The sequence below is a fragment of the Ascaphus truei genome, chromosome 1 (genome assembly GCF_040206685.1).
Source record: "Ascaphus truei isolate aAscTru1 chromosome 1, aAscTru1.hap1, whole genome shotgun sequence".
Taxonomy (NCBI): domain Eukaryota; kingdom Metazoa; phylum Chordata; class Amphibia; order Anura; family Ascaphidae; genus Ascaphus; species Ascaphus truei.
The window spans coordinates 48,759,549-48,776,328 of NC_134483.1; the positions used below are offsets into that span (position 1 = coordinate 48,759,549).

At 43.6% G+C, this 16,780-nt stretch overlaps 1 protein-coding gene and 1 long non-coding RNA gene across 4 annotated transcripts in view; one reads left to right on the top strand and one right to left on the bottom strand.

Annotated features, from left to right (window-relative positions):
• TARS1 (threonyl-tRNA synthetase 1) overlaps positions 1 to 16,780 on the top strand; it is a 51,636-nt gene that overhangs the window by 27,863 nt on the left and 6,993 nt on the right. Inside the window, exons 15-17 of one of the 2 annotated variants that reach the window (XM_075587687.1) lie at positions 9,573 to 9,673; positions 9,759 to 9,866; positions 12,639 to 12,711. In XM_075587687.1, the coding sequence (XP_075443802.1) occupies positions 9,573 to 9,673; positions 9,759 to 9,866; positions 12,639 to 12,711 (282 nt within the window). The remainder of the gene's footprint in view (positions 1 to 9,572; positions 9,674 to 9,758; positions 9,867 to 12,638; positions 12,712 to 16,780) is intronic. The other variant, XM_075587698.1, reaches the window with a different exon arrangement.
• Positions 1 to 16,780, bottom strand: part of LOC142487807 (uncharacterized) — a 34,998-nt gene that overhangs the window by 2,501 nt on the left and 15,717 nt on the right. The window lies entirely within an intron of this gene.

Consider the following 16,780-nt stretch of genomic DNA (forward strand, 5'->3'; position numbering starts at 1 on the left):
GGGATTCCATTGTGGGAAGTTTTGATGGTTTATGCCAGGCGGCGCTTACAAAGGCCCCACGCGCTTCCCCCAAGCATTTAAATTAAATGCCGGCGGAGCGCGCACAAGGCCTCTGTAACGCCCTTACCTGGTCTCTGGCAGCTTCTAGAAACATGGCAACGTAGCGTTAAATGCCACCGTGGGGTCCCATGGCGTCGTGTTGCCATGGCAACGTGACATCACATGATGTCAGAAGACGCTGGAGAACAGGTAAGGGGGGCTCCGTAAGCAGGGGATCCAGCCCTACAGGGTACATCATTAGGGCCCCAGGGGATCCAGCCCTACAGGGTACATCATAAGGGAGAAATTCTATATGTGGAGCTACAGCAGCAACTACTCCTCACCGTAAGAAGACTGTGTGACGGGGCAGATGTCAAATTGGCAACAAGGCCTTAAAGCTTAAAGAAAATCTAGGTATTTGGTTTTATCCTTTCACATCAATCTAATAGCAATAAGGAGCAGGGATTGAGTGGTTTTGTAAACTGTAAGGCAAGGAAAGTTTGTCTCCAAAAGATAAGATTAGCAGTATTGCCATGTTGTGCTGTTCGTTTGCCTTATTGTTGACTTCATACACTTTGGGTTGTGATATAAGTGTTCGACAAACCTATACATTTGCACGCCCCGGGCGAGTGGATTTAACATCGTGGCGAGCTCCTATTGGCTCAAGCAGCACACGTGTGGTACTAGGTGGCGAGTAGATTTTTCTGTTCGGCGAGTAGATTTTTTGGTGATTTGTCGACCACTGATATATAATCATTTTTGGAAATGCAGGCTGGTTGTGAGCAGTTTTTATACTAGATTCCTTATTTTAGAGAGACACTAGTTGTCAGTTTGTTTTTTGTTTTCCACACTCTCCGAGATCCAGAGGGAGCACAGACATGGATCACCCAAAAAGAACAAGTACGATAGTGCACAAAAGTATGTAACAAATGTCGGAGATGTAATCTTGGCTCTTTGTAATTTCTTACTCCCAATGTGTAAGTTTGAATACAGTGTACAGCAAATATCCCCGACCTGGGCAAAATATCTTCCTTTGCTAGTTATGTTGTTTGCAGGCATTTTACCTCGAGGTGAAAAGATGGATTTATTTATTTCTAAAAGATTTTACCAGGAAGTAATACATTCAGAGTTACCTCTCGTTTTCAAGTATGTCCTGGGCATAGAGTTAAAATTACAAATAATACATGGAGCAGACCAGTTTAAAAGACTTTATAAAATAAGACATGTAGTAAATGTCCTCACATTTAGAACATTTATAAAACGCACATAATAATACGATGAAGATCACAATTTAGAGCTCCGTGGTTTCGCGCTGTGGTGTTGACACAGGTTGCACCTCCGTTTTTCCGGGTGTCCTGTGTCACGTCCTACGTCCTTTCTGGGTTGGGTTTGGTCACATCCGGTGGTCTCTTATGCGGAAGCGGTACACGTTCGGCATGTACATATGGGGGGGGGGAGGTATTTCTCCTGATGAAACCGTGTAGTCAGCAAAACCGCTTCCAGATAGACCACCGGCTGTGACCGAATCTAACTTGAAGTGACGTGGGACGCAGCACACAGGACACCCGGAAAAACGGAGGTGCAACCCTCGGCGAAGGCGCCGACACCACTGTGTGAAACAACGGAGCTTTAAATTGTGATTTTCATTATATTATGTGCATTTTATAACAGTAAGTTAAGCGTTTTACCCACTTTGCGTAACTTTTTATTAAGCTACCAACATTTATTTATAAAATATTTTACCAGGAAGTAATACATTGAGAGTTACCTCTCGCTTTCATGTATGTCCTGGGCACAGAGTTAAGATGACAAATAATACATGGTTACAAGTACAGTTACATAAGTGAACAGGGTATACATTATATACAAGACATAGCATGCACAGTTAGATCATCTATATTATAAGTGTATTATAGGCATGGTTACATAGAACAATGAAAGGTGTTAAAAAATAAAAAACTTATGATGTTATACATCGATATAGCGGTAATAATTTACCGGGTGCAATATTCATTACCACATCGCAATCGCTTTAATAATGTTTTTATCATTAGAAATGTGGTAGAAATAACATTAACCCCTTTGATACCTGTGTTACCAAGGTATACCACAGGCACCAAAGGGGTTTATACAATAAAAAAAAATACACTACCTTCCCTTTGTACTTACTAGACGCTAAGGCAAGGGTGCGCAAACTGGGGGCGGGAGATTTTTATGGGGGGGGAGGGCGGCGGTTGCAGAGGCCCCGCGCTCTTCCCCAGGGCATTTAAATTCAATGCCGGGGGATCGCGTGAGGCCTCAGCAACTTTCTGTGATTTAGACGGCTGTGTGATGCGTTGCCATGGCAGGGGGCAGGCAGCCAGCCTCCGGAAGGACCCCCTTCCTCCTGCAGCTTCCTCCGTTAAGATGGCGGCGCCGAATGGACAGGCAGTGGGCGGCCAGCCTCCGGAAGGACCCCTTCCTCCTGCAGCTGCCCCCGGTAAGATGGCGGCGGACAGGCACTGGTGCAGGGGGGGAAGGGAGTCAGGAGAGAGGGAGGGGGGGGAGGGAGTCGGGAGAGAGAGGGGGGGAGGGAGTGGGGAGAGAGGGGGGGAGGGAGGGGGGGGAGGGAGTCGGGAGAGAGGGGGGGAGGGAGTCGGGAGAGAGGGGGGGGAGGGAGTCGGGAGAGAGGGGGGGGAGGGAGTCGGGAGAGAGGGGGGGGGAGGGAGTCGGGAGAGGGGGGGAGGGAGTCGGGAGAGAGGGGGGGGAGGGAGTGGGGAGAGAGGGCGGGGAGGGAGTGGGGAGAGAGGGGGGGAGGGAGTCGGGAGAGAGGGGGGGGGGGAGTGGGGAGAGAGGGCGGGGAGGGAATCGGGAGAGAGGGGGGGGAGGGAGTCGGGAGAGAGGGGGGGGAGGGAGTCGGGAGAGAGGGGGGGGAGGGAGTCGGGAGAGAGGGGGGGGAGGGAGTCGGGAGAGAGGGGGGGGAGGGAGTCGGGAGAGAGGGGGGGGAGGGAGTCGGGAGAGAGGGGGGGGAGGGAGTCGGGAGAGGGGGAGGGAGTCGAGAGAGGGGGGGAGAGAGTTGGGGAGGGAGTTGGGGAGGGAGTCGGGAGAGAGGGAGTCGGGAGAGAGGGAGTCGGGAGAGAGGGAGTCGGGAGAGAGGGAGTCGGGAGAGAGGAGGGGCGGGAGTCGGGAGAGAGGGGGGGAGGGAGTCGGGAGAGAGGGGGGGAGGGAGTCGGGAGAGAGGGGGGAGGGAGTCGGGAGAGAGGGGGGAGGGAGTCGGGAGAGAGGGGGGGAGGGAGTCGGGAGAGAGGGGGAGTCGGGAGAGAGGGGGGGCGGGAGTCGGGAGAGAGGGGGAGTCGGGAGAGAGGGGGGGCGGGAGTCGGGAGAGAGCGGGGGGCGGGAGTCGGGAGAGAGCGGGGGGCGGGAGTCGGGAGAGAGCGGGGGGCGGGAGTCGGGAGAGAGCGGGGGGCGGGAGTCGGGAGAGAGGGAGTCGGGAGAGAGGGAGTCGGGAGAGAGGGGTGGGGAGAGAGGAAGTCGGGAGAGAGGGGTGGGGAGAGAGGAAGTCGGGAGAGGGGTGGGGAGAGGAAGTCGGGAGAGGGGTGGGGAGAGGAAGTCGGGAGAGAGGGGTGGGGAGAGAGGGGTGGGGAGAGAGGAAGTCGGGAGAGAGGGGAGGGGGAAGCCCACTGACTGACACACACACTTTCCCCCCCCCCCCCAGTCAGCTCAGCTGCCAAACACGTGGGCACGGAGCTGTGAACAGGGAAGGGGGGGAACGGAGCTGTGAACGGGGGGAGGGGGGAAACAAATCATTGAATGGGGGGGAATCGGAGCTGTGAACAGTGGGGGTGAGGGGGCGCAGCTCTGAAAAGCTGTAAAATGGGGGGGAAGGGAGTTGAGAGGGAGGATGGGGGAGCCAGAACATTACATCACGGGCAACGCCGGGTATATCAGCTAGTAAATAATAATACATTACCTACTTCCATCCTGCTTTTTATTAATGTATTCCTTAGGTAATCAAGGGGTTAAATTCTAACCTTTCCCACCCCCGCCTAATTTATATATATATCCGCAATAAAATGCGTTATTTTCAGTGGTGATGCAATGATGTATTGGGCGCAAGATTAGCCAGGAGGGTGTGCAGCGGTTTCAGAGGCCCCGCGCCCTTCCCCAAAGCATTTAAATTAAATCCCGGGTGAGTCCTCTGTAACGTCCCTCACCTTCTGCCAGCCGGGTCTTCGGCGACGCATCGCCATGGCAACATGGCGGCAAATGCCTCCGTGGGGTCATGTGACGCGTCGCTATGACAACGTGCAGCAAATGACGCTGTGGGGTCACATGACCCGCATGACGTCATTTGATACCGGGTTCTAAGCGAGGGGGAGTGTGAACGCTGGGGCTCCCAGGCAGGGGGGGCGCACGCCAAAAACTTTGCGCACCCCTGCTATAGGGGACAGAGAATTGATTGGATGGCACAATTAAAGCCTTCTGCATACAGAGATCTCTTGATATCTGGTTTAGAAAAGAGTGAAGGATTTCATTTTTTTTTCTTTTCTAATTAATCCATTTACCACTGAGGTAAGACGGCACGTCAAAATTTCATAGCAAAATAGAGGTAGCACTGAGTGGCCTTGAGGGAGGTACTGTGCTGTGCACCTGCATTTTGATAGCTTATTCATTCATAACAAAATACATTGTTCCTTGCGGATATTACTTTTGGCCAAATAGTTTTCCAGTTGCATAAAAGGCCCTGGGTGACTCGTACATTTTATGTAATAAGCAGTAAGTTGTACTTTATATGTAAGAGAAGCTCAGCCTGGGTGAGCTTATACAACACTCCTGTCTCAAGATCATGTAACACACTAAGCTCAATCCACAGCACTTAGTGTATTTAAAACGTAACTTTTAATATCATATAATAAAATGACTTCTATAAAAACAGCCAACATCCCTGTTCCAGCTACGCCGAATGCATTTTCTATCAATAGGTAGATGAGTAGAAAGCTACTTTTGCCTTATATATTAACAAAGCTCAGTCTTTGTCCTTGAAATATATAAATTCACAATAAATGGAAATAAATATCATCACCGTAGCTTTCAATACTGTTCTATTGTCGGTGCACAGTGTGAAAACATTCAGTTATCAAATGAGTTTATTCAGTGTACACAGGAGAAAGCTTCTATAAAAAAAGCTCTCTAACAGGTAATATGGTATAAGATACATTTATACCCTAAAAACTAAAGCATACGCCCCTTTATGAGGTGGCTTGTGCGTCATAAAAATAACGTCATTGTATAATAAAGAAACAAAATGAATATATGTAAATCAGCAAAAATCATTACACCAGCTTCAGTAACCTTTCCTCTACATAATTATTGATACTTTGTTTCAGGTTTACAATGGGAGAAACTGTGCTTATCTCAGACTGGCTAATTCTACCAAGGTCTCTCATTCTTGTCTGGACCTTTCTCTACCTCCCATCATTCCCACATACTCCTTCCCCATCACCTCATCATTTTCAGCTGGTAAAAGATACAAAGAATCCACTGAGAGCCCAACAATTTCTCTGCTTTCTCACCTTCACACAGACAAGCTTCACAGAAATCAGCACATTGCAAAATGGAAGACAGACACAACTTATAACAAACTGAATGACATACAAAACTTGTAGCAAACAAGACAAAATGGCTGACAAGAATAGTCTGCCAAAATGGCTGCTGAGATTTGAGTGCTTGTAGTACAACTTAGCCAGTTCATAATGTTTGGTTTGTTTTTAAATATTATTTTTGCGATTCCTTCTCTATCTCGATTTTTATACATTTTTGCTCACCCATTGCCGGAAACAATGATGTGAACTGATTTCTACCGGGACTGTGAAATACTGTATGTCAAACATATTTACATTTTCTTCTTAAAATTCTATACCGATCAATACAGTTTGCGTGTTTTATAAATCCTCCGGGGAAAGACTCTGGATAGAATGATGTATTCAATATTACAGTATATTGTTAGGCAATAATAGGAAAATGGAGAGATTGGGGGAGAGGGAGGGAAGGGAGTTAGCTCTTGCTACAATCCGTATAATTGGTGCCAGGGGTAACAGAATGGTGGACAAAAATACACTCGCCTAGACGGGTGAAAAAAGGCCCCTATATAACTAGCACTCAAAAAGTAATGATAGTAATTGATAAAATAAAACTTACATTTTATTAATATATAAAGTAAAAAAGTGGGGTGAACAAACATACACAAACAAACAATATGTGGAGCAACAAGTAGAATGATTTAAAAAAGTATTAAACAACACACCTCCTAATCACCGCCGTGACAGGGGTGGTGTACAGAGGGACTACTAAGGACTGGCAACCTACATATATGTAAATTGGAAAGTGTTGCCACAGGGTAGTAAGTTCATAAATCCAGGAAGGTGTGGTAAGTATAAATGGGTTAATGTAATTACCTAAGACACCATCCAAGACTACTCCTGGTTAAATTGTCATACAAAATCAGCTATATTAATGGGTACGAGAAATCAAAAGGTCTCATTGATTTAAAGGTTGCTCTAATTGTCGACCTGATATATTGGATGTAGCCTAATAAAGCGAATACTTAAAGCTATGTAGCTAGATTATATGTATTCACATTGTATTCAGATAAATGACAATAAAAATAGTCCTTGTACGCAACGCAAATTAAAAGCTTATCTAATATCAGAAGCTAGGCTACAGTGTAGCTAGGAATGAATAATTGATGAGTGGAAAGCCACAAGTTCATTATATGTTGTGGCTAACAATTAGAATCTCCGTTCATCAGACTGACAATGGTATGTAAATAAAACCTAATACCAGAGCCCGTTAGAAGCAACATATAATATGTTAACACTGATCCTTTTCTAATGAGACCCAATATTAATCAATTCAAAAGGGGTGAATACATGTTGCTCTCATACTCTGTGGTAGGAGCAGTACCTTGATAATAATGTATTTTTAATCCAAGAGGGTACCTGAAATATATAATATGGAACCCCAGCAAATGGTATAGAGAGAAGTAGTCATCATCAGTATAGTGTAATAATGGTCTTATAGCTGTATGAATTCAACAGGGTAAGTGATCTAACCTTTTAGTGGAGCTACAGCAGATAAATGTATCATAGAGTGTACAGTTCTCAACTCCAACAACTGATATGCTATAGAGCTCCACTCGGCGTGGTGTATTCATGAACACCACAGAACAGGAGATGCCGAGTGGAGTAGGCTAAATGAACTGACTAAACTGATCCGATACAAATCGTATGAACATAGCAGCTCTCCTCTCTGAAACTGCAGATGGGCTGCTTGCAAGGGATTGCTCCAACCGCACATACGATGCGGAGTGACGTCACAGAGTGCGCGCCCACCGACGATCGTTTCGCGTCACACGCGTCGCCACCTTGAGAAAGCGTCAGTGTGACGCGAAACGATCGTCGGTGGGCGCGCACTCTGTGACGTCACTCCGCATCGTATGTGCGGTTGGAGCAATCCCTTGCAAGCAGCCCATCTGCAGTTTCAGAGAGGAGAGCTGCTATGTTCATACGATTTGTATCGGATCAGTTTAGTCAGTTCATTTAGCCTACTCCACTCGGCATCTCCTGTTTTGTGGTGTTCATGAATACACCACGCCGAGTGGAGCTCTATAGCATATCAGTTGTTGGAGTTGAGAACTGTACACTCTATGATACATTTATCTGCTGTAACTCCACTAAAAGGTTAGATCACTTACCCTGTTGAATTCATACAGCTATAAGACCATTATTACACTATACTGATGATGACTACTTCTCTGTATACCATTTGCTGGGGTTCCATATTATATATTTCAGGTACCCTCTTGGATTAAAAATACATTATTATCAAGTTACTGCTCCTACCACAGAGTATGAGAGCAACATGTATTCACCCCTTTTTAGCCTTTGAATTTATTAATATTGGGTCTCATTAGAAAAGGATCAGTGTTAACATATTATATGTTGCTTCTACCGGGCTCTGGTATTAGGTTTTATTTACATACCATTGTCAGTCTGATGAACGGAGATTCTAATTGTTAGTCACAAAATATAATGAAGTTGTGGCTTTCCACTCATCAATTATTCATTCCTAGCTACACTGTAGCCTAGCTTCTGATATTGGATAAGCTTTTAATTTGCGTTGCGTACAAGGACTATTTTTATTGTCATTTATGTGAATACAATGTGAATACCCTGTACATATAATCTAGCTACATAGCTTTAAGTATTCGCTTTATTAGGCTACATCCAATATATCAGGTCGACAATTAGAGCAACCTTTAAATCAATGAGACCTTTTGATTTCTCGTACCCATTAATATAGCTGATCTTGCATGACAATTTAACCAGGAGTAGTCTTGGATGGTGTCTTAGGTACTTACATGAACCCATTTATACTTACCACACCTTCCTGGATTTATGAACTTACTACCCTGTGGCAACACTTTCCAATTTACATATATGTAGGTTGCCAGTCCTTAGTAGTCCCTCTGTACACCACCCCTGTCACGGCGGTGATTAGGAGGTGTGTTGTTTAATACTTTTTTAAATCATTCTACTTGTTGCTCCACATATTGTTTGTTTGTGTATGTTTGTTCACCCCACTTTTTTACTTTATATATTAATAAAATGTAAGTTTTATTTTATCAATTACTATCATTACTTTGAGTGCTAGTTATATAGGGGCCTTTTTTCACCCGTCTAGGCGAGTGTATGTTTGTCCTAGTATATTGTTAGGGTCTGTTTTTAAATATTTAAAATTCGGAGATAAATAGAAGTATAAAGATACTGTAATGCTAAATGCCTGACTTATGTGTTTAGCTGATATAGGCGAGATGGTTGGATCATAGTGGAATTTTGTAAAGGGAGGAGCAGCTCAGTTTGAGTAAAGACACTGGTTCTGTAATGACACAGTGTGAATCAGGGGAACCTGGTTCAATTCCCGGTATCGGCTCCCTGTGACCTTGGGTATGTCACTTTATCTCCCTGTGCTCAAATCATAGCTTGTAAACTCATCTGGGCAGGGACTGTGCCTTCAAAAATCCTGCGGACTGTGCACTATACTGTGATTGTGACGTGCTTTGAGTCCCATTGGGAGAAAAGCACTATATGTAATATTATAACTATTTAAAGTTTAATGGACAGTTCTGTGACCCGAGATTGAGAGCCTCGGTGCTGAGCACAGGTTTCATGGTGTTTGTAAGTATACATTTGACAGATTGCTCGCTTTACTGAACTGCTTCAAGTTGAAACAAGACCTAATCTACCATATATTAGTACTAAATGCAGCAGTGAGAACCCGTGCTTTGCTAACCCTTTTTTGCTGCGATACATTGAAGGGGCATATGTGAAGAACAGCTATTATCTGGTTTATATCATTGTACAAGTCCAATCCATAATATTAAGAAATGTGATGTGTGGTGATCTTTGCCTTGCTTGTTATACGTGCACATTGTATTTAGGAGTACATTGCTTTTCTTGGCAGCATAGAGAAACACATCTCTGTATTTCTTTCAGATTGATATCCAGATTAAGGATGCGATTGGGCGATACCACCAGTGTGCTACAATCCAACTGGATTTCCAGCTTCCCATTAGATTTAACCTCACCTACGTGAGGTCAGAGATTCAGTGGTTTGGTTAGTAAAGGATTTAGCATTTGCTGTTTAATAAATCGCCTCACGTAAACGCCTCTTTATTTTAGCAGCCATGAAGGCGATGACAAGAAAAGGCCAGTCATCATTCACCGTGCCATCTTGGGATCGGTGGAACGGATGATTGCTATACTGGCTGAGAACTATGGAGGGAAATGGTAATTATAAAAATAACTTTTACGTTTTTTTTTTATCTCCCAATGGGATTCAAGCTATTCACAAATACAATATAGTGTATAGTAATCAATGCTGTACACAGAAGTTGACAGGCGTGGTCCCTGCCCCAATGACAGTATCTTATGATCTTTTAGTGGGATAAAGTAACTTGCCCATGGTCATAATTATTTACACGAATACGGATCATCCAATATCCCTTTTGGGCTATTATTGACATTTATTGTTCTGTTTCCATAAAGTAGCAGTCCATAATCCTTGGTTTAACCGTATATAAATTAATGTTTGCTTTTTTTGCTCATGGAAATGCATTTCTTGGGAGGTATTGGTTATGCTGTCTGTTGAATTACCCAGTAAATTCTGGAGGCACTGGTAGCATATTGCTTTGTAGTTCTTTGCTGTCCAGTTTTAAAAGGATCAAATATCAAAGGTAAATTTGTCAAAATATCTGTTATTAATGTAATGCGGTGCTAACCTAAGTTAACACCGTGTTAATGTATATCTGCAAAGCGCACTAACATCGGGTTAAGTATCACAAACGTTGGTACTAAGGATATGCAAAAGAGATGTCCCACCTAACCGCGCATCTCCACAAACGTCTGTTAAAGTTAACAGGGATTTAACCTGACTAATTATGTGGAAACACAATGGCCTTTGTATCTTTTTAGAAGAGGCTTATCGCCATGCTAAGTTAGCAGTGCCTTGCGTTCACTTCAAATAACATGGTGCAATGCAAAGATTCTGGATTCAGCCAATAACTTGCACACTCTGAGTCAGTAAACAGTCTTAGAGATGTAATCAAATAGTGATTTTACTTGGCTTCGGTTATGTTCTCAGTTACAGCTTGCTCAGTTTAACAGCATACAACATGGAAAACGCTCCAAACACCCAGGGAAGTCCCAATCAATCTAGTCTGACCCCAAGAGAACGAGGGGAATTCTTGGCAAGGGCACCTGCATGGTCCGTGGAGATGTTTCTGGCACTAGCACCAGCCTACTCTCTTATTTATAGTATTCTGTGTTTGGAGGAAGCCTGCAGTAAACGATGGTAAACATCTGACACAGAGAGAGAGCTCTGCTCACCCAAAGCACATGCCATGGCACACTTAAGCTGATGAGTGATATTTTCCCATACAGTCACACTTCCGTTGTAGTAAACAACTATATATGGTAGCAAACATGTGACAGAGAGAGTTCTGCTTACCCAAAGCACATGTTATCGCACTTTTCAGCTAATGAGTGGTACTTTCCAATACACGTGGGTAGCATTAATCATGTCTTGCCTAAAGAGGAACGCAATGTAAACATGTGGAGCGATACCAGTGTAAAATACCTAGGTCAGGGGTCAGCAACCTGCGGCTCTTTCCGCACCCACATGCGACTCTCCTCTGTCCGCAGGTTGCCGCTCCCCAGCTCCTGCGCCTCTCACTGTGCTGTGTGGGGTGGGGTCGCTTGTTGGGCCGGTGCACGCCGGAAATATGTGTCGCAACTTCCGGCGCACTCTGACGTCACAGAGCCCAGGGTGGAACAGTGCAAGAGAGAGGCAGGCAAGCAGCTGGGGAGATGCCAGGTCTGGCGGCATATAGAGGCCTGGCCAGCGCCAGGGTTTTAGAAGAGGGGGGTGGTGATATGAATGGCTCATCCTTTGTTGGAAATCTCAGGGGCTTAACCAAATCATAGGTGAACATTAGAGGCAAGCTCTGTGTCAGTGCTCAGAAATATACTTCAAAGGTTTATAGTAACCATTAGATAATCATAATGTCCAATCCACATAATGACAGGTATTCAAACAGATGAGGGCTTGCTGAAAAAAATCTGACGGAGGCTGGATCACAATTAAAAAGATGCAAGGCTTTATTGAAAATAGCACATCACAGTATGTGCATGGCACTGTAAGAGGTAACTCTGACGCGTTTGAGCCCGAAACGTGTCAGTTTCCTCTTACAGCACCATGCACATACTGTGATGCTATCTTCAATAAAGCATTGCATCTTTTTAATTGTGATCCAGTCTCCGTCAGATTTTTTTCAGTTCATTCTACCAGCAGCGCACTGCCTGCACGCTTAACCAAATCAGGAAGTTTGTCTCCTCCGAGTACTGTAACTCTTCCCTTCGAATACTTCCAGGAACACTACAAATTTAAGTAGCAGGTTTTTTTTCTCCAGAAATGTATCTCCCTTTGAATTAGAGTCGGCTGAACAAATATTTTGTAAGGGATTGATCTCATCTATTTACCAACTCCTTTTTTATCTGACACTTCAAATCTTAAACACATATTCATGTCTGCCTGGGAGAGAGACTTTGGGGAGGTTATAGATGATTAAGATTGGTCTGACATTAGTGAGAGCATTGCAAAGACTTCAAGTTGTACTACTGTACCATTAAGGGAAATTACTTTAACCTTTTACACAGATGGCACCTAACCCTATTACGTCGGCATAGGTATCAACCCTACTTTGTGCTGGAGGGGATGCGGCCATTATGGCTAAACGACAATACGTTTTCGATGAGCCAAATGTTCACTTTTTCTCAATCGGTTGCCGGACATTAAACTTCTGTTAAACAACCTGTTCTATTTGACTCCTCCTTCCCCTGACTGCATCTTCACATTAGATATGTGATGCTGTGGAGTTGCATGTTCCTCATGTCTATATGAACTTCTTGCTTGTCCTACGGAATTCTGCTTTTTACTGAGATCACATTGAATCCCTTTGTGTTTCTGGACATGCATTGTAATGCATTGTTTTTCTTTCCTAGGCCACTTTGGCTGTCTCCTCAGCAAGTGATGGTTGTGCCCGTAGGACCCACATGTGAAGAATATGCACAAAAGGTGATCAGCGGCCATTTTGTTCTTTTTGTTTCAAATGAATAGCAATGCTTCTGCTGTCAGGCCACCATATTAAATTTCCTACGAATATTTGTATCCTGATAATCTGCTGAACGTTTCATGTTTTTATGCAAATGTTTATTATAGGTGCTTAAATACACATTACATGCAAGACACTTGAGAGACCCTCTGGTTTCTAGGCAACCTTTACGATCCTGGTGAACAAGGAGCTTGGTGAAGTCTGTTATTTTGAGTGTAGGCTTAAAGCTGCAGTTCAGGCTCCCGTTTTTTTTTTTTTTTATTTCAATAGTTTCATGTGGGAAATCTCTACTTGCCGAAAGAACTGCATAGCTGCCGGTCAATTCGTTCTCCGTCTATTGATCGTCAAAGTTTGGCGACATCTTTAAATCTGGGGAATGTAAATGGTTGCTATAGTAACAAACATACTTGTTAAAATAGAATACAAGAAAATTGGTCTTTCAAAGTTTTTTTTTTTTTTAAAACAAAATGCTTAAAAGTATTTTTTCTTAATACAGAACAGATTTATTTTAAAAATCACACATGCAGAATATTGCTTGACCTGCAGCTTTAAAGATGATGTATTTTCACTTAGTGATCAGCTCAAATAATGTCAGTGATTGAACGCCAAACAATGTTTTCTGCCAGTGGAAGCAACAACCACAAAAAGGAAAATGTCCGCTGCAAATCCAGTAGCCTCGAAGTCATGAGCACTTATTTGTGACATTAGTAAGACTTTTACAAATGAATATTAAAAAGGATAAGGGAAGTAGGATTTGCATCGGCTTGATAATGGGAAGAATATGTTGGTAGCCGTGTAGTCAAACCCATTGCTCCTGGTATGAATTGCTCGCTTCTGAAAGATTTGAGCATAACCATATGTTGTCAGCACATTGTAGGAGCTCCTGTTTCTTCACAGTGCATTTATAATTGAAGAGTTCATCATTTATTATTATTTTTTGCTAATTTGCACCCACTTAAAAAGGAACATGGAAATTCAATCTTTCTATTTTTCTGTGCACACATCATTTTCATTTTGTTGCAGTAAGTAAGGTCCCATAAACCAATGTAGAAACCTATTTTCTATTTTGTGTGAATCATTTTTTTTCCTGAGCCTCTTAAAAATGACCAGCACTATATTTTTTTCGATTGCTGGTCCATGTTAATCCGCGTCGGATAATGCGTCCAGCGGAATGCATTATGCGGCGTCGGATTAGACGGAAAGCGGGACATCAGATACAGAGGACCACGTGAGTATGTATATGTAAATTATACACGTGTGTGTGTGTATATATATATATATATTTATATATATATATATATATATATATATATATATATATATATATATACACACACACGTGTATAATTTACATATTGACACCCCGTGAAATCACCTACATGTAGACGCAAATGGGCAAAGGTATAAAATGAAACGATCAAAGACCTAGGTGCTAATATTAAAGATCCGGTCAGTAAGGTTCTGACTAGGAGAAGGCAAACTCGCAGCAGACCCTAACGGATGTAATGATTCCTCCCAGCGGATGTACGAGCAGAGACTGAGAAAAGCGTAGCAATAATCATTACAATAAGTTGTAACTATAAGTCAGCTGCCTTGGTCTAGATTGGGATAATGTTACCAAAAGCCACAAAGTCAGGCATTGATGGCATATAAGCCATTTGAGGTGCTCTGCAGCGTAGCAAAAGTTGGAGTGACTGCTGGGGAGGGCCATTGGGGGCAAGGGGATAATAGGGGTAGTTGGGATGATTGTTCCTACCTTGCTCTCCAGTCTCCACAGCCAGCACCCTGTGGAGCTCACAGCAGTTGGGGTGTATACTCGCTGTACTCTGTGCTGCTTTGGAGCCTACCAGGGGTCACTAGTCCATAGGAGCAGGTTAGTGAGCGCTCTAGTTTCTCTTCCATCTCTATGATACCTTTGCACTCTGCAGAGCAGTTTGTTTTCTCACTGTACATTCTGCTTTTAGTGCTAATACCACACTGTCTGTTTTGTTGACTTTTCTGGACACTTATTATTGTCTTGCTGTTCAATAACTCAGACTGAGTGCATATCTATAAGAAAACAGAAACAGGACAAGCGCACTCAGTAGTAAGTAAAATGTTTTATTAATGGGTAAAACGGGAGGATCACACGTACAGAAAAGCAGATGATTCAGGCTTCTGTATCACAGACATGGGTTACCGCAGCACCGCACACATCTGGTCTCACGGGCGACGAAACACCGATCAGAGGAACAAGGCACTGGCTGTGGGTAGGCAATGGAGCATCTGATCATCAGACCCTGCGTCTCTTAAAGTCGAACAAGACTGCAGCTCACAAGGTTGATGTTGCACTCATCGAGGTCTCCATAGGCAGTGACTGATGACGTCATTGACGTGGATTGTTTTTGGACTGTTCTTGGATCACAGACCACTGCAGCCTTATCTGAACGGACTTTCTTGTTTATTGCCGATCCGCTATTCGATCGCTACAATGACGAGATCAGCAACTGCCTATGGAGACCACTCGTTGAATGCAACATCAATCGTGTGAGCTGCAGCCTTCGACTTTCAAAGATGCCAAGTCTGATGATCAGAAGCTCCATTGCCTACCCACAGCCGCTGCCTTGATTCCTCTGATTGGCGTTTGGTGATGAGACAACAACGTTGGACTAAAGTCATGAGTGGAGTATACCTCAGGGGTCGGTACTGGGATCCCTGCTTTTTAACTTGTTTGTTAATGACCTTGAGGTTGGCATAGAGAGCAAAGTCTCCATCTTTGCTGATGATACTAAATTGTGTAAGGTAGTAGAATCAGAGCAGGATGTAATTTCTCCCCAGAAGGACTTGGAGAGACTGGAAACTTGGGCAAGTAAATGGCAGGTGAGGTCTAATACAGATAAATGTAAGGTTATGCATTTGGGAAGCAAGCATAAACAGGCGACTTACAAATTAAATGGGGATAACTTGGGGGAATCCGTGTTGGAGAAGGATTTAGGACTGCTTGTAGACAGCAGGCTTTGCAATAGTGCCCAGAGTCATGCAGTAGCTGCAAAGGCAAACAAGATCTTATCTTGCATTAAACGGGCAATGGATAGAAGGGCCACACATTGAATATGGAGTACAATTTTGGGAACCACTCCTTAGAAAATACATTATGGACATAGAGAGAGTGCAGAGAGGAGCCACCAAATTAATAAAGGGGATGGACAATCTAATTTATGAGAAGAGGCTAGCTAAATTAGATTTATTTACATTAGAAAAGAGGCGTCTAAGAGGAGATATGCTAACTATATACAAATATATTTGGGGACAGTACAAGGAGCTTTCAAAATAACTATTTATCCCAAGGACAGTACAAAGGACTCGGGGCATCCCTTAAGGTTGGAGGAAAGAAGATTTCACCAGCAACAAAGGAAAGGGTTCTTTACAGCAAGGCTACGCTAATAGAGCCGGCGATGTCAGGCTACGGTCACTGGAAAAATCAAATTGAGATGACTTCCAGCGATCGCGACCAAGCCATCCCGTCACGCTTACTATAAGCGCTTGCGATGGCAGCAATGCGTTTGTTTTGACGCGACGTTGCATCACCGGCACTATAAGCGCTGCCTAAGGGAGGTTAACATGTGGAATTCATTACCCATGGAGACTGTGATGGCAGATACAATAGATTTGTTAAAAAAAAGGTTGTACATCTTTTTAGAATAAGAACGTTATATAGGGATATACCAAATAAGTAAATAAGTAAACATGAGAAGGATGTTGATCCAGGGAGTAATCCGATTGCTAGTTCTTGGAGTCAGGAAGGAATTTATTTTTCCCCTTATGGGATATCATTGGATGATATGACTGGGGTTTTTTGTTTGCCTTCCTCTGGATCAATAAGTAAGTATAGATATAGGATAAAGTATCTGTTGTCTAAATTTAGCATATGTTGAACTTGATGGACGCACGTCTTTTTTCAACCGCATATACTATGTAACGTTGCCCGTGGAGACAAGATGCCTGCTGTGCTGCGGTAACCCATGTCTATGATACATTAACCTGAATAATCTG